The sequence below is a fragment of the Gadus morhua genome, chromosome 8, assembly GCF_902167405.1.
Source record: "Gadus morhua chromosome 8, gadMor3.0, whole genome shotgun sequence".
NCBI classification, from domain to species: domain Eukaryota; kingdom Metazoa; phylum Chordata; class Actinopteri; order Gadiformes; family Gadidae; genus Gadus; species Gadus morhua.
Genome location: NC_044055.1, coordinates 18050115 through 18069061, shown reverse-complemented (window position 1 = coordinate 18069061; position 18947 = coordinate 18050115). Strand labels below are relative to the sequence as shown.

At 48.0% G+C, this 18947-nt stretch overlaps 1 protein-coding gene across 2 annotated transcripts in view; it reads right to left on the bottom strand.

The window, feature by feature from the left end:
- The window catches only part of gpc5c (glypican 5c), a 108408-nt gene that overhangs the window by 7954 nt on the left and 81507 nt on the right, over nucleotides 1–18947 (bottom strand). For both annotated transcript variants that reach the window (XM_030364132.1, XM_030364133.1), the window contains one exon: nucleotides 14057–14198. In XM_030364132.1, the coding sequence (XP_030219992.1) occupies nucleotides 14057–14198 (142 nt within the window). The remainder of the gene's footprint in view (nucleotides 1–14056; nucleotides 14199–18947) is intronic.

The window sequence follows — 18947 nt, the reverse complement described above, 5'->3', positions numbered from 1 at the left end:
ACCCTAATGGAATGCAATTAATCGAATGACAATGAACACAATTGCAACGTTGAACAAAGAACAACATGATAACTGATGCTCTCTACGGTAACCATCTTACCATCTGACATTTTTGAGAAAGAAACGCTGCCCACTATTGTTTTCAGATTTTTGTGTTTGTATTTCAAATGTCTACTAACCGTGGCGAGGTTTGAAACTCAACGTTCCGGGCGCGTTCCCTGTTGATAGTTGCACAATAGCAACATTTTATCTATAAAGTAAACAAGACACACGCTCATATCCCACTCATGCATTGTCTGGATACCATCGGGATTATTCAACCTGGACCTTATTTTCCAGTGAAGCTTTTGGTGACTAATGCCGACAACAATTGTTTTAATTGGTCCAGCATGGAGCGAGAACGCAGCAGCCGTTACTGTTCAGAAATCCCGTGGTGCAACAGCACGCTGTGAATGGACATCCTGTAGAAGTGCTTGTTTTGCCACTGACATGCTCATATTTATTATAATTAACTGACAACACTTTGGAAAGGATCTTTACCTTTTACCTACAAAAAAATACAACTCTTAGAGGAATCAATAATTTTTTTGCTACCATCATTTGGTCTGTTGTTTGTTTGTTATTGTGTCTAACCAAGGCTCGCTCAAGGAGAAGCCTTTTTTTGGAAACCTCAACATTTGTTTTGTGGCAGGACATTTCCCTATTGTCATTACAATTTCAAACCTCCTTCACCAAATATTTTAGTTACCACTAAGCTACTTTTTGTGAGGTTGGACAAAACAAACTCCTGCCGGCAATCCTGTCTCAAACTCTCACGTTTCCGCCGTTTCCTCTCTGCTCAACTCAACTCTTGCGAGAATTCAAAGCCGAAACTTCTCCTTGCTTAGAGACAATAACAAACAGGACATATGTGGGCGCCATTGCCTCGTAGGGTAACATTACAGCCCATTTCACGGCTGAAATGGCTGAGTCGCTCTCGCTCAATACTGGAACAATTTCTATCTAAGAACTACCTAGACCGAATATGATGATTTAAATTGGGTCCAGGAAGAAAAATCATAAAGTTATCAATCAGATGGATCTGCTTAACATAAACTGTACAACAACATGAATTGAGACAGAACAGGAACCTGATGATGGATAAATGGAGGTAGCAGTAGTAGCTAGGCTGAATTGGCTCATGGTTAAATCCAACTACTGAGGAGGAGGTGGAGGAGCAGGATGAAGAGGAGGAGCAGGTGGAGGTAGGAGCAAGAGGAGGAGGAGGAAAGAGCAGCAGGAGGAAGAATGAGAAGAGGAGGAGGAGGAGGAGGAGGAGGAGGAGGAGGAGGAGGAGGAGGAGAAGCAAGAGGAGGAGGAACAGGAGAAGAAGGAGAAGGAGCAAGAGGAGGAGGTAGCAAGAGGAGGAGGAGGAAAGAGCAGCAAGAGGAAGAATGAGAAAGAGGATGAGAAGGAGGAGGGGAAGAGGAGGAGGAGGAAGAGGAGGGAGGCCAAGTGGGCCAGTAGAGACAGAAGGACTCCAGGGCTGGCGTCTTCATTAAGCATCCGAGAGGAAACGATAATCTAGGACTTCTTCTGTTCAGTGGGTATGTAGGCTGAAGGAAGCAGGATTAATGCTACCAAGTCACTCCATGGATATGCACAAATCTTCCCTTCAAATAACTTAGGGCGGTAGTCATGTTTCTCTTGGGCTGAAGCACAAATACCAACAACTGCTATTTAAGATACTATTTTGAGTAGTATTACCAAGTACTAAAAACAGAAGTATATTTGTTTCATGTTCCTTAGATGATAGCAGTGTGAAAGACGTCTCATTGGTGAAATCGGTTCTGTCATCGTCACATTTCTGTGAAGATGATGGCTAGATGGGCAAGAAAATAAAGGAAATGAAATGAAGAAAGACACAAAGGTAAACAAATGGCTCAGAGACATGAAGGTCACGACAGCTCGCCATAGATGTCACGGACAAGACAGGTCTGGGGATGAACCTGTGCTAGACGGGGCATGAAATGAAATAAGAAGTGGAGTGTAATATCAATTTTATGGTGGGAGTCTTCGGTCTATCAAGCCTAAAGGCGTACCAGTCGGGCTCTGGTGACAGGCTGCAGACCGCCAGAATGAGACAAATCACCACACAGACGGACACACAAATCTCATTATCTGCCCAGTATTGCCTGGATTCCGGGCTAACCACACACAGAAACAAACACACGCACATATGTAGGTATGTGCACATGCACAATCAGGAAAACTCCAAAACACACACACACACAAACAAACACACAGACAGTAAACAAATTGAATGATATCATGTGTTCATTGCTAGTAAAAAAGATTGGTAAAACAATAGATTCCCCGTCTGTGGAGGCAGCTGCTTCCACGCTGAGACGGGCTCCCTGGTCCCGTGTTTACATCATTGACCTTAGGGAGTTCTTCCCCAGCGAGGACTCAGCCAGGGTGCTGCTACTAGAAGCAGATGGGCAGACATTATTGGTTGGAATGGACTTCCTGTTCACTGCCTCGGCCAATTAGAATAGCAGCTGTTTGCTAACCAGTCTGGCCACAGAGCCGGACTGGACTGGGCTGAGACATACGGGGATGGAGGGGGGAGATGGGGTGGTGGTGGTGGTGGGGGTAAGGGGGGGGGGGGGGGGGGGGGTTGGAAGACCTTTAAGGAGAGGAAACTACATTTGGGGTTGGCTTGGCATGCATGCCAGTCTCTCTCTCGCTCTCTTTCTCACACTCCCCCTCGCTCGCCCTCTGTTTGGCAGCACAGAGCCACTGCTACCAAAGAGATTAATTTAAATCCTCAAACCTATGCAATGCAGAGGAGCTATCTGCCCGGGAACAATCCTCCCTCTGTCCGCCGCTGATACGATTTAGACTTCTCTTCTCCTTCAAGCACTCCGCAATGCACGGGCAAGAAGGGAGAGAGGCAGAAGTGCACTCGCATCTGCAATAGCACGCACACACACACACACAACACACACACACACACACACACACACACACACACACACACACACACACACACACACACAAACACAGTCTCTCTCTCTCGCTCTCTCCCTCTCTGATCCACACAGTCTGAGTAGTGTTTGTTACTTGCATGGGGAGAACAGGGAAGAGAGATTACAAAAATCCTGTGACTTGACCCAAGCCATACAGGTCAATGTTTTGTTGTGTTTGTGAGCCTCTGTGTTTGTTTCTATGGGCCTGGGTGTTTTTGTGTGTTTGTGTGTGCTCAGTGTGCATTTGTGTGGATGTGTATTGTGCGGTCTGCTAGCCGGGAGCGGCGGGCTAGTAATCCAGTGAGGGGAGAGAAACAGCCTCACCTGCTGTCTCAACAGGCTGGCATGCAATCACCCTGTCCACATGACCAAGGGCCTGGGTCTGATGCTTTACTATTCAATCCCCTCCTAGTCCATCCTATCTAGTTTTAGATGTAACGACTGCTCTGCTAAACTACTCAGCTATTCCATCGCACGCGGTGATTTAAAAGCCCTCGTAATCCGTGCAGCAGATAGAAGACTTTTGACACATTCGATGGAGCCAGGTGTATTAATACACCTGTGGCCCTGGTAGCACAGTGGCTTTAAGCGCCACTCTGGAAGCAGATGGTGGGTTTGATTTGTGGGGCACAGACCGCAGAGTGTGCTGCAGAAGGGTGGAGCCAAACACTCTATTTTCTTTTTAACTTTTTTTTTTTTTTTTTGTTTTGTTGCTCTGCCTTGACCTCGCCGGCCTTCTTCCTGGGAAATGGATTAGAGGTGAGTAGGTGGGGGCGGGAAGAGTTCTGGTGCGTGGGGAGAGTGGTGCCACCGTTCAATGGAAAAGTGGACGACAGGCCAGGGTTCTGACAAGGCCACTGCTTTCACTCCGGCGCTTGATTAACAGGAACGACCACTGACCCCCCTTGTAGCTCGTTTCATATCGGTATGCACACCACACACACACGTGAACGCGCACACACACACACACACACACACACACACACACACACACACACAGTCCACTGTCAAATGCCAGCACACTCTCAAACAAGAGCACTCACAGAGTTATCCAGAGTGCTGAAAATTGGATTACTTTCTTTCGACCCCCTTCTTTGCTCCCTCTCAAAGGAAGAGTTGATTGGCAGATCAATGGTTATTGCCATAAAAGGAGGGTCTTTAGGCGATAGCCAATGTGTCTTTGAAGCACCAACACCGGCAGCGGCGCCTATACCGTCGTACGGACACCCTTTCAGCGCTTTTGTTGTAGTAAACGCTCCCCGTTCCCGTCGATGACGGAAACGAGGAGCGTTTACTCTGATAGATCCTGTTGAGAGGGAGTGGATGCTGCTGCACGACCCTGCTATCGGTGGGGGCGGGAGGGTATGCAGAAAAGACCTTTCATTCCACTTAGCAATCATACAGATTGAGAAGATCTTTACCATCCCTTACGGGCGTTCATGGTTCCAGCCAGCGTGTACAAATGAGCGGGCGATGTCTCCGCGACGTCTCCCCGTCTGCTCTGAATGCACCTATTGTAGCAGCCCCGTCTCAGGGAAAAGGTTTGATCGGTTGCTTGGGGGGAGAGACGTAATGGTGTTGCTCATCAGAAGTACCGTCCTCACTGCCCAGAATAACAAACAACCCCCATAAGCCACTGCGCAAATAAGATGTTTTGTCATGTTGGTAAAAGGGCCAGCGTTACTAAAGGGGCGAAGGAGATATCACTCTCTCTTAGGCAGGGCCTACGGGGAAACAAAAGCCAGAGAGAAGACGGATGTAGCTGGATGCTCCATGGATCAGACCTACAATGATGTGTGTGTGTGTGTGTGTGTGTGTGTGTGTGTGTGTGTGTGTGTGTGTGTGTGTGTGTGTGTGTGTGTGTGTGTGTGTGTGTGTGTGTGTGTGTGTGTGTGTGTGTGTGTTTCTCTTCTTTCCAGTCTGCGCCCCCCCCCCCCCCCCCCCCCCCCCCCCCTCTCTCTCTCTGATTGCCATTCATTTCAGGTGCTTTTCACAAAACACTCACAAAGGAAAAGAGAGAGAGACAGAGAGAGAGGGAGAGGGAGAGGGAGAGGGAGAGAGAGAGAGAGAGAGAGAGAGAGAGAGAGAGAGAGAGAGCAGAGGCAGTTTGGGCAGTCATTACTGGCCATCTATCTCCTGGCTGTTTTTGTCAATAGTCCACCGTTTAGGTGGCTGCATGCCAGCCAGGGGCTCCTTGGCCCTTCAAAACTAATCTCTCTATTCTTAATTCTAAGAACCACACTGAGAGAACACACACACAGCCCCCCCTCACATTCTCTCACTTGGAGAAATCCCCCCAACACACACACACACACACACACACACACACACACACACACACCACACACACACACACACACACACACACACACACCACACACACACACACACACACACACACACACACACACACACACAGGTCATGGATGGATGGCCCTCTGGTTCACAGGCAACCTGGGTAGGGAATTTAGGTGTCGGCACATGGTATCCAGCGGGGGCCTGCAGGGGCAAAGCCGGCCCAGAAAATAAAAGGGCCACATTCTACTATACTGACATCCTAGCATGGCAACCGGGGAGTAGGGACACAAGCAATGGAATTTTCCCAATACGCTTCTTCGATTGCAGAGGGGTATAGAGCTGCCTGGCACAGCCAGGATTTACACTTTTTCACGAGCACGCGCACACACATGCGTGCGAAGGGTTTCACACACCCTGGGAGTATGGTGACCTCTACCAGTCAATGTGACACGGGCTCAAGATATAGGGGATTCCTGAGACCCATGCAATCTCTGTGGGAACTGGACAATACCACACACACACACACACACACGCACACACACACACACCCTCTCTCTCCTACATACTGCAAAGGGCATGGCAGTAAAACGATATTTCTCAGAATCACACTAATGCAAATAAATGGGCCTATCATGTGATTAAGCATTCTTTCAAACATCAGCAGAAGTTGCAGGTGCATACGCACCCCCCCCCCCCTCCCCCCCACACACACAACACACACACACACACACACACACACACACACACACACACACACACACACACACACACACACACACACACACACACACACACCACACACACACACACACACCACAGACCCTGTCACTCTTTCTATTCGTCGCTCCATCTCTGTCCCTCTACCTGTGGTATACCATCCATCAACACGTGGACAGGGAGTGGGAAGCATGTACAGAAGCCAGGGGGTCACGTGTGTTTTCAAGCTTGTATATTAGACCTGCATTCTTCCACTTCCCCATGCACACCTGGTCGTGACAATCAATTTGACCTCGGCTAGTCAATACAGAGCTCCAGCCACGCAGGATTTCATACTATTTTTCCTTCCATCTCACAGGCAGCCTTCTAGTATTCTGAATCGTCTACTCTGTTCTACTCTATACCCTTGAACAAAGATGGAAAGGTGTCTAAATGTTGGCAGTGGAACTGTAACTCGTTCAGAATCAGTAAACGCTGTAGCGCCAGATGATCTGGTGCGGTGGCGGTCCACATGGTTTGTTCACATTTTATCAAAGGCTCAAATGGGTTTCAGTAACTGGACTTTATTGACTTATGGAATCCAGGCATCTTCTTCAAAGAAAGCATTCATCCCTTGCCGTAGTCACCACTTCCAATTCAAACTGATCTGTCTTCACCATGCTTTTTCACAATTAAAGGTGCCTTAAAAAGGTTTTAAAGTCATTTTTTGAACATAATGCTGTTTACAAAATGCGTAATATAGGCTATACATCAATTGGATTTTTAACAAATGTGGTTGAGATTAATGAGAGATGAGAGTAAATTGGTGAATTAGTGTGAGGGTCCCTTCCTTGGAGCTTTGGGCCTGCCCCTATTCCCTCAAACTCCCCTGATCAATTATGGATAAGGAAGGGGAGCTCTCACTGCGAGCACTCAGTGCTGCTCAATGGGAAAGGTTTCTAATGAAGTGACTTGTTTCCTCTCACACACAAAGACACGATCCCTCTCGCACGCACGCATAAACACACACACACAATGAACTACACAAATGATCGCATGCAAACAAAGCTTTGCGTGTATAACTGTTTCGTTTTCAAGGGAGCCAACAGAAACATTGTATCATCATTACCGCCCCCTTCCATCTCCCCACCAGATGCTGATGTTTTCTCTCTGCTGTGTGGATACTACCACAGATGCACTTTGGTGGGGATCTGGTTCTGCTCACGTGAGCGTTTAGATGTTGATGCTATTGTTCCAGCTAGGTGGGAGTTTTCACAGCATTGCATCTGTCTGACAATCGTTTGTGTGGAAATGTGTGCATGAGCGAAAGAGGGAGGGAGGGAGAGAGCGAGTGTGAATGACCGTGAAAGAAAGAAAAAAAAAAAAAAAACGTGAAAGAAAGCCCTACAATAATTAAAACCCACCTGACCCAGACCCGCTTGGTTTCCATCACCCATTTAACAGAGCTCTATTTCCCTGCTCCACGCCCGCTGGAGCCAAGACAGGTAGGATCAGGCTCATCCCTCCCTTTATCCTCCTCCTGTATTTTTCATTATCAGTGGAATGTCTGCTTTTATTTGCTGTTCAGCGCTGCGTTATACTGCCAAGGCCGGGCAGTGACTCCCATAGTCTCCTGACGCAGGATCCTCTTGTAGGTCAGACACCCCCCAACCCCCCCTCTACACACTCCCCTTGGCAACCTGCTATTAATTGATGAAGATGTAGGCGCCGGCCCAGTCTAAATGATCTATAGATATCACGAGGCCCCCTGAGCCTTTGGTCTCCCGTCGATAATGCTAATATAATTAGGTGTGTGTTGCCAGCTACAAAAGATGACTTAATGGATCATCTCACTGTGAATGAGGCCCGGCCTGGACAAACATCTCAGGGAGACATGTTTGGAAACTGTGTGTGTGTTTGTGTGTGTGTGTGTGTGTGTGTGTGTGTGTGTGTGTGTGTGTGTGTGTGTGTGTGTGTGTGTGTGTGTGTGTGTGTGTGTGTGTGTGTGTGTGTGTGTGTGTGTTTACTGAAAGCGGTGTGTCTGTGACGACCACAGACGCATCGTGTTAATAGCCAAATGCCAATATGCAAAGCCTCTGCCTTTCAGACCTTTACTGCAGTCTAGGAATTAGCATGGCACACCACCGCCCACACTAGTCACTTTAATAAGATACCCTCTCTAAAAGGCCTAAATATCATCACGCTTTTTCATCACGCTAACCGGCCGGGCGTTTCATCTTTGCTACCTCCTCCTCCTGATCTGGTGGTTGGTAATGCGTGGAATAGGTCTGAAGCAGCCACTTAATGGCTCCCAGGTTGGGGGTCTCCTAGGTGTGCTGGAGAGCCTCAGCCATAAAGACTTCACTAATACCGTTTAGAGGAGGAAACGATGATGCTCGCTAATGAAAACCATTTCCCCTCCGCGATGACCCCGTAGCTAGGGAGCCCTTGAAGCTAATGCACTCTTTAGATGGCATAGTAAAAGAAAAGAAAAAAAAAACATGCAAACGCACACACACACAAATCAGGTTGGAGCTCGGCAAGTTGGTCGTAGACGATGGCGATAGGAAATGGGTGGCTGGGGTAACGCGCTGGGGTCGGAGGAGATAAAAGGAACGGAAAACACAGTTGGTTAAAGTCGATTGAGTTTCAAGAATAACGGGCAAGGGATGTTTGAATTTAAATCATCTTTTGGAAATGATTACTTATTTCAGTTGTTAGTGCTCTGGATGTGCCTGCGGCTGCGGAGGTCACTGCTCTTATTCACTCCATGGTAAGGGCGCCACAGGGATGGTGCGCCATTCAAAACGCACGAGCATCAAGCATCGCTCTCATCAGCACAAAACACATGACAGGTCATGTCTCGTGTCACCCGAAAGGTCACCGACTGCAGACAGCGAGCATAACAACAAGAACCAGAGCAGAAACCGTGACTTTCTGCCTGCACTGCATTCAACCAGAACCGAGACAATCTCCCAGCCTGGGCCTAAGCCCTCTCTGATCCCGCTCCTGCACTCTTGTTTTTCCAGCCAGCCCTGCCCTGCAGAAGGGCTCCTCAGCCCGTTGAGCCCCAGATGAAACGCCAGGGGAAATGGTGGCAATATCCGCATGAGTACGGAGGGAGCCGTGACATCTGCCGGCCAGCACCACCTCCTCCGCACGGGACTGCAATCCTGAGACCCAACGACTTCACACGTACGCAAATCAGTCTTCAATGTATTCCTGAGTATCTGCTGATCAGCCATCGGCTCTCCAGAAGCTGTTCACAAAGCTTGAATCTGCAAAAGCGCAGACTATGTATACTCCTATTTTTCGAAGAAGCCTTACAGTCGGCCCCCACTACGCTGGGTGTTAAGCATTTAGAGGGACAGCTGAAACCAGTTCCCCAGAGCAATCCTCCTCCACCCTCCTGCTGAGTAACACTGAATGTTGGCTTAGACTGTCTGTTCCCTAGTCTACCAGCGTAACCTCTTTACTCCCCTGGCTGTCTGGCTTATACACTTGGCTCTTTGCCCCGTGTCCCTTTGTCACACAGTAATGGTCGAGGTACTTTCTCACACACGCTACTGAATCCAAACAAAGTACATGCTGCACGCTCTTGTTCATCATTATTCCAGTACCGACACCCCCCCCCTCTCTCTAGCTTTCCTGTGCCATTGTGCTTAAAGAAATGTTCAGCTTTTTTGTAAGCCTTCAGCCTTCAATTCTCACATGTCGACATTCATTTCATCCTCCGTGTCAATAGATGCACCCTAGCATTCCCTTCATCCCCGGAGCACATTACACGCATATTAAACGGTTGGTTTGTGTAGAGGCGCCCTCTTCATGGACCTAGGGCGTAATCAATGTAAAGCGATCGCTTTGTTTACCTTTTCGCTTTACCTTTTCGCTTTACCCCTTCCGCTGCAATAATACAATTTCTCAACGGGGATTTAAACAGTGTGCCGCCGCCGATCTGATCTAATCCTGTCTAATTCCCCGCAGCTCCGGCACGAAACAGGTGCGTGCTGGCGGCTGGGCGTGTGGCGTGGCGGGCTGTTGTTGTGTGAGTGCAGGGCCGGGCCTGGAATACTCCCTGGAGCGGGCTGGACGTTTCATGTGAAGGGGGTGCTGCTGCACGTCAGGAATGCTCGCTCCTCGCCAGCAGCAACAGCTGCCACCCACCTTTGTGGCCCGGTGGCGGGGAAATAAAAGTTCCCCCTGCGTTTTGACTCTCCGTCACTGACGCACCGCAGGAATCTGTCGGGTTTGAGGTTTTTCTCCATGTTTTTTAATGTCCGCGCCAGAAGGAGGGGTCAGAGGGGTCAGAGCTTGAGGTGCGACCGACAGAGAGGCTGTGTGTGTTGCCTGCAGTGTCGGATGAACTATGAGGAGTTCATGACTGTTTACTGCAGGTGCCTGGTTGACGTGTGAATGCATCAACTGTATATCATCCTCATTAGCATACAACACAGACATTGTGGTTACTCTGTAATCCTTCCAAATCCCTTTGAATGATTCAATCAACACCAACTAACTTAACTTCAAATCATTTCGGCACATACCTCCAATCAAAAAAGCAATTTTCTAAAGCCTGTCTTTCTGGTGAGGGATCCAGGATGAGGCAGAACATAAAACAGTACTATCTGAACACATGGTGGCATGACAAGTAGCTGTCGGTGATAAATAAGCACCGAGCACTAAACGATCCATGACATCCTTTGTTAACTTTCTACACAACCGGTTTGCTGGGTTCATCCAAGGCCGCGCTAAGGTTACACGTGGACACGTGTTCCTATGAGGATCATAATAACACAAAGACCCCAGCAGATGCCGTCAATAAGCTCTGACACATATTAACCAACTTTACATCCCCCAGATGAATAGACTCCACCCCCCCCCCCGTCCCTCAATATCGAACCCACCTACACGTTTTTTTTTCAGTTTGCCGTACAAAAAGCTTCTTTACCACAAAGCGAAACAGCCTTGCTTGATGCCATCATACTGAAAGACAAAATGTGTGTGTGAGAGAAGCCGGGGGTGTCTTCGCTCTCTCTGCTGGCTGACTATTGCTCCTGACAGATGGTGTTTGCCATTGAAAGAGAATGGTACTTTAACGGTTGTAGGCTTCCCTTTTTTCCCCGGTTTTACACCCTCTACGGCCTCATTCCAGTGTTTATCCGTGCGCCCCCCTCTACACCTCCTCAGAGATGTATAACCTGCATTTTCCCTATTTCTCTGTTTTTCAACCCTTCTTATGCTTTAGTTAAGCAGATTGCCTTAATGTCGGCGAACCTCACTAGCATGGCAGGTGTGTGTGTAACAGAGATAGAGAGACAGGGAAAGGGCGAGAATGTGCAAGAGAGTGTGACAAAGAGAGAGGCGGAATATCAAATCTTTATCTCCTCCGTCCTGAAATAGCTTTTCCCCAGCAGAGGCCTGGATTTCATTAAAATAACCTACTCCCAGCAGCTCCTGATCTTTTAATATAATAAGAATAACACAACTTCTATCGGATAGCCTTGTCTGCCTGTGCAGGGACCGACAAAGGTCCAGCAAGATGAACTGCTCTTCATAACACTAGAGACAAAAAATGCATACAGTTCGGTTTTGAGGCCCGGACGAATAAGGTCATCCACTCCCGAGTGCGGCAAGGCGAGCGGGCTCTCGTCTTAATGAAAGAACCGCGCTCTAAAAGGCGCCAGGCTGGGTGCTTCGGCGGTGCACGCTTCCCTAATGAGCTAGCTGCTAATGAATGGCTCCTTTAGATCGAGAAGCCGTAAGCGCTCCTTTGCTAAAACGGCTAATAACGGATGGCTATGCCGCACAGTGGGTCACGGCACAGGTCCCGCTAGCTGCAGGGGAGAGGGAACGGTGAGGTTTGGTGGGGGGAGGCTGGTTCCCTCCCCTGTTAGCGATGGCCTCGGCCTTGACAGTTGGTACAGGGGTCGCCGTGTTTTGAAGCAATATTAAAGTGTTGTTTATGAACCACTTTGTGTGAAAAGGTTGTGAAAAGTACATTGCCTGCGTAAAATTCAGGCAGTTGCTTGACAACAAAAAATGAAATGCCTTTTACAAGATGATAAAACATAGAAAACATAAAGGCATATGTACTCGTTTAGAAATAGAAGACAGACGTGTATGGATGGAAATCTGGCCGTTTCGAGTCAACTCTCTTGAAAACTGTGAGCCACTGTTAAAAGATGATACATGGTGCGGAGAAAGCTATCAGGCGGCCCGGAGTAGGTGACAGAGCTCTCTGCGTATCAATCAATACTCTGAGCAGAGAATAAAGGCTTTCGCCCTGTATATCCCAGATAGTGCTTTTGATTGATTATGTCATGTTGGTTGGATGCCCCAGGCTCTATTGTCAGGAGTTCTCCCGACCAGACTGGCAGGCGGTGTTCCACACCGACGCAGGTAGCATGGAGGCTGGTAGGATGTGACTGGGAATGTGTTGGCTGTTGATCGATGAACGCGGACCGATGGCCGGTGTCAGAGATGGGCGCCGCCTTCTTCTGGATCGGTGGGATTAAACTGGATGCTGTAAAGCGTCCAGTTTTCACTAGACCAGCAGGCGAGGAAACAAGACTGCTGCTATCTCATATCCTGAGGCATTTTCCGATGTTATTTCCAATCTAAACAGTTGTAGAGCGCCTATTAGAATGATCGACTAAGTGATTAAGGAATGTGTTGAGTGCGATAGCTCAACACGACCACGGATGAGTAGGAACATGAATGTCTCAGTGAATGTGTGTGCATCTGGCTGAATAAGAGCGCACCGTGCTTTCTTGCACTCGACTAAGGTGATAGAGAGAGGGAGAGAGTGAAAGAGAAGAGGGGATTGAGACAGAGACGGAGAGATAAGCAAGAGAGAGAGAGCAAAAGAGAGGAAAGAGGAGAGGTGGAGAGAAGGAGAGGAAGTTGGTTCAGAGAGAGAATGGAAAGAGGAGAGAGAGACGGTAGTGATTGCTGAGTCAGAGTCAGCAGGTTCTGCAGTCCTGCAGCATGGAGTGGTGGGGATAGGGGGGGGGGGGGGGGGGGGGGGGGGGGTGGGGGGGGGGGGGGGGGGGGGGGGGGGGGGGGGGGGGGGAGTATGGGGGGGGGCCTTCGCCAGCAGAGGCTCTCATCAGGAAGACGTCCTCCTAGGACGTATCGGCGCATTTCATTACGGCCTCCGTCTTCTTTCAGTTTTATCGCCCCTCCTCATGCAATAAACCATAATCCCAGTGCCTTAGCGCACATCTGCTGCCACGGTCACCAGGCGCTCCGCGCGTTGACGCTGCAATGTCTTCAGAGCCCATTTACAAGCTGTGCATTTTCTCACATCCGAACACCAACGAAACGCGTGTGCGACCGTCGCGCTCAAAACACCCCGACGCACACATCGATACAAACACACACACACAGATACGCCCGCAAAATGACACGCTCCTTCTAAGTACATCAATATGCTTCAGGAACTGGGTTTGCATTCAAAAGGTTCACAGCTTCCCTGCTTACAACTTAATTGGAAACATTCAAACTCAACAACTAAACATAAGGCAGACAGAGATTGCTGAAACGACGCAAAGAAGAAAGACGACAACTCCATAACATCTAATTGAGGGAATTAAATGGAAACACAGGAATAAACACAGATGTTTTGAATGGGCGGCTAGGAGTGGCTGTTAGAGAGAATTATTGTGTGGATGATGAGAGGGGATCGGCAGCATCAACAAGTACCCAACGTCATGCTGAGTGCGGGGAGAGGTGTGCAGATTAGGGTTTATTAATAATGCATCCCATAATTCTCACCGCCCCGGTGCGCAAGGTCACCCACTAAATTGGACAGAGGGGTAGGCATAGCTAAGAGGGACGTGTGTGTGTGTGTGTGTGTGTGTGTGTGTGTGTGTGTGTGTGTGTGTGTGTGTGTGTGTGTGTGTGTGTGTGTGTGTGTGTGTGTGTGTGTGTGTGTGTGTTCGTGTGTGTGTGCGTGCTTGGGTGTGCGTGTGCGTGTGTGTGTGTGTTTACACAGGAGTAGTCCCAGCCTCTATGTGTTAGCAAGCAAATCAAGTCCTGTGTGTACATACAGGTCATGTCTTTGCCGTCTCCCGAGGCCTGGCATCCATCTTCGTCGTCGCAGTCCGTGCCGCTGCTCTCCTCTACTTCGCCGCTGCCCAGATCGTCCCATGAGGAGTTCTGGTCCATATCTGGAAAGCTCTCCTGAGTCTCCTGGAGAAACCCAGACAAAACAATGCAACCGTTATTGAACCAGAAACACTGGGTTAAAACATGTTCAGAACAACCCGCCCCCCCCCCCTTCACACACACAGGGACATCTTCAATGGTTTGATTTACTGCAGAAGGAAAACATAATCACGGAGGTCAAAAGGCTGCGTATCCCAGTGACAATGACCAAATTGGACTATAAGTGGAATCTGGTCGAAAAATCTAAAGATGGCTGAAAACCAAGAGTGTGATCTTGTTTAGACGTTTCACTCTGGCCCACACTGCTCTTCAGTTTATCCACCGCCTCATCCTCACCAGCTCCTTATCCCTCCTTCACTCCACAACTTCCCTCCTGCAGTTTTATCTCTGGAAAAGTGGCAGCACAGCCCTGATACGATAAGAGTTTGCAGTGAGCGCCAAGTGGGTGGTAATGGGCAGATGTTTGCCCGGTGTCGGGGTGAGACTGAATTATTCAAAGTGGACCCTGTGGGTAGTTGATTGACGAGTGAGACAGTGGCGGTACAACAACAAAAAAGTGAACAAGCAATGAGATAACCAACCGGAATGGAGAGATCTTTTATAATCGCTGAACGGCTGAACTCAAAGGGGATGATAAATGATTCAGTTTTTGTTACAGCATTTATTCTAAACCGTGCATCCATATATCAGAAGGCCATCCTCTTTTCATACATTCATCATTGCCTTGACCATTAGCGGAGAGCCTCAAGAGTCTTCTCATCCAGTAGCTACACTAACTTAAAAGAATCCAATCTATTTTTTACGTAGGATTCTGTTTTTTCCCCCCTCTCAGCTAGGGGCCGGCAAATTGGACCCATTCCTCGCGCTTTCGCTTGAACCCTTCATCATCAAGGTGTCTTTTGTTCTCACAGACACACAAACACACACAAACACACGCACACACAGCGATCTCTCTACTGACGCAACAACAAACAACAGATGCAACCCTGTTATCATTAACGGGGTACGCACATGTCATGGATTATGACACGGTAAACACAAACAATAGAAACTTCATAGCTATCTGTATATAACATTCAGCCCCGCCGCGTGCTACGAAACACAAGACATCAACAGCAACAGACCCGGACCACCCCTTAATACCCTGAATAGAAAAGCTCCATCGGGCGGCAAAGCGGCTCAACGCGCGAGCGCGCTCCCCGCCAACGTAGACGATGCGCCGCAACGCGACCCAGATTGGGCTCCCACCTGCTGTCCTATTCTACCTGTCAATCCCGCTCTGCCTCAACCCCGCCACCCTGTCGCTATACACCCTCCTGTCCATCAAGGCATACAAAGTCCCCGAGAGTATGCTTAAACATTTACCATTAAAACCTCATGTTCCTGCGAGAGGACAGGGGAGGTCAACGCCCGGAGCCCCGGGACCCTGGGGCCCTTCACGCCTGGCTAGCTCAGCGACCACCAGAGCAAGGGCCCCTACGCTGAAGCAGTGCGTTTCACTGTGCCGTGCCGAATTGAGATTACTGGAAAGAGTACTTCTTCTGTTCGAATTTGAAAAAGGATTACAGTTCAATCCCAACTGTTTCTTAGGTGGGAGTGATGTTTTAAAGATACATTTTCTCAAGAAAGGCAATGAAAGCCTTCAAAATAATGACAGATGGACAAGAGAGGGGATAATGAAAACGATCAGAAATATATTAAAAAATAAAAAAATAAAAAAAATGTGTTGAAAAAACCCAGAGCGCAAAAAATTGCATTTGCATGCAAAAAGCTAAGCAGCCTCCGCCTCTCCTACATAACGCTTTCATTTTCAGAAATAAATATTAGCTTTTCATTAGTAATTCAGCAGCTCCTCTGTTGGTGTCAAAGTCACAGCAGTAACACGTGAATTGGTATTCGGCTTGCTCCCTGGCTTCGCCAGTCATTAGCCCTGTGTGTGCGCTGGTGAGTTGTACAGCAGACTGGAAATGATGCGCACTCCAGAGGCTGTTTGGATATTGTAGCCCATAATAGCGGTTCTGTGTTTCTAATTTGTAACTCCGACACCCACGCCATTCATGCGACCCCTGACCCTAATCTACAGTTGAAATGACTGTTGTAATGAGATCAACACCTTTCCAACAAAAAGAAAAAGAATAAAATGAAAGAAAGAAGGAAGTCCCTGAATTTGTGACACACGAGAAGAACTGCGAGAGGATAGGACGTTAAAACATATAGACAAAAAAAAGCGAGAGCTGCTGACAAAAGAAGGGATCGCTCTGATTGCAAAAAGGATTCAGGAAGGGGGCATGATGAAAGGTGGCTTGGATGGATAGCCATTGTGGACAGTATTAGACACCGGCGAGGATAACACGTTCTGTGTGCGCATGGGACTTTGGTTACATCCCCCTTTGTCCCCATCGATCCCATCCCACCTAGTATGAAAGAGCACCTTAAGGAGGACTTGTGTCTTTTTTCGGTGTTGCGGTAAGAATCCAAGTCTATCAGTGGCCCTGTGTGGGATGATAGCTTACACTAGACGCACTACAATACCTCTTGTGCTGTCTCGGCACTCAGAACAGGCTTTCCTTGGCTGCTGACACTGCCGAATACAGTAAGCTTGCATGTATCTGCTTACGGGTTTTTGTAATTTAACTTCCTCGGAAAAAACAAATCGACAGCCGCTGTTGAATGCGGGGATGCGAGTCTCTTCTGATGCTCCCGATGCACCCGACCGACCCCGGTTCCCGTGGGCATCGACAATGTGATTGCATAACAACAATGGCGCATATAAAGTATTTCAAAAGTGCCAGCACTGAAAAAGTTGAAGCATCTATCCTCGGCACTAATGAAGACATTTGAGTGGTAGCCTGTGGCTGAACGATAAGAAGTGAAGGAAATGCGTGGCCGCAGTGTAACAGTGGAATAGAGGGAGAAAGGGAGTGAGAGAGGGAAAGGGAGGGAAAGGGTGGGAAAGCGATGAAAAGGGGCAAAGACCCGTCCTTTGGGTTCTACGTGGAAATGATAAGGCTCTTAACCTTTCGCTATGTAAAGTAGCTAAACAAAGACAACACAATTCAGCAGCCGTTTTTCCACTGCCTCTCTGAGCAAATGCTCGGGTGAATGGCTGTACACAGTGCACAAACCCCACCAAAGCAAACCGCTCGGGTATTAGTAGTAATACCCGTGCTGTTCAGGGGACGTTAAACACAATGCCGCCTGGCTCAGCTGTCTTTAGAGCATGTTAATTAGTGGAGGAATCAATTAAGGAGCTGTCGCCGTGGAAACCACCATCACAGCACTGTTGCAGTCCTGGCTCGCTGCCGGGCCCCTAGACCGTGTGTGTGTTGGTTTGTTTTTGTCTCTATTGGCGAGCAGAGCTGACAGTCTTGTTTGTGTCGTTAGGTTATTGTCGTTGTTTTACTTTTGTGTTTGTGGGTTGTTGTTTTTCAATTTATGCTCCATGGTAACGACTTAGTAAAGTATCACGCTGTTAATTTTTTAAGCAGACAGTTGGCTCCAAGAAACTGATGATTATGTTATAATGAGTCTGCCAAAGATAGCCAGCCACCTTTAAGCTTTCTTATCTTTGCTTTTAGCTTAGGGATTCAATCAGGCTCCTTAGAAACACATGAACATACATTATGTATTGTAATGAGAAGCAGATAATGTCCATCGCCTTAATTGGTTTGACATATGTTAAACCTCCTACATTACACATTAATCAATAATCTGTCTCTGATGATAATTGAAGACAAAAGAAAACTACACACAGCGGACCGTATTGCATTCAGTGTGTGTGGTTAAGGCATTGTTAAAGATATTGTACAGTGAAGTAATCATCCTAAGTGACTGAAAACTCCATAAGTGGATGGCTTTTTATATTCCTAGTGGGAATCCACCCTCTACCCCTGAGAGCGTTAGCGCAATGTTCTACCAATCGAGGCAGACAGCACACAGTCACTTCTCACGTATGTGCTGTATTCAGTTATTATGCAAGACGCTAGGAGCCCCAATCCCCATGGACAACAGGGAGCCACAGTGAGAAATAAGAGGAGAGGTTTTGTGTAGAGAACACACAGGCAGTCAGACAGATGGACAGACAGAGAGGCAGACAGACTGACAGGTAAACTGACAGGTAAAGAGAAAGACAGACAGGTGGGCAATACGACACACAGACAGAGACGCATTAATGAATTAGGTAGAGAAACAGACAGACTAACAATTAAACTGGCAGCCAGGTAGAGAGACAGCAGGTAATGAGACAAGCAGACGGACAGAAAGACCGGTAACGAAATGGACAGACAGACAGACAGAGTAGACAGAGATCTACACAAGCAGGTGTGGTCAAACGAGACTACGAAGGAGACCGATTTTTCTTCTCTTTTGTATCACTGCGCAATTACAACGACATCCGAGAACAAATCAGGTATTCTCATAAAGTGCCATGTTCTTGTGAAGAAAAAAAATCTATATTATGTAGCCCTCCCAACCACCCACCAAGCAGTCTCTCTAACAAAAGCATTCTTCACTCACCGGTGATGGAGCAGGTTTTGGGAACACCAGGGGCTACATTCCTGTGTGTGTGTGTGTGTGTGTGTGTGTGTGTGTGTGTGTGTGTGTGTGTGTGTGTGTGTGTGTGTGTGTGTGTGTGTGTGTGTGTGTGTGTGTGTGTGTGTGTGTGTGTGTGTGTGTGTATCCTATTCACGCCCACAATCCACGCATCCACAAGAAATCCATCTCTACTACTTAGAGGACTTTAGAGGGAAGGCGAGGCCGACAGAGAATGTGTGT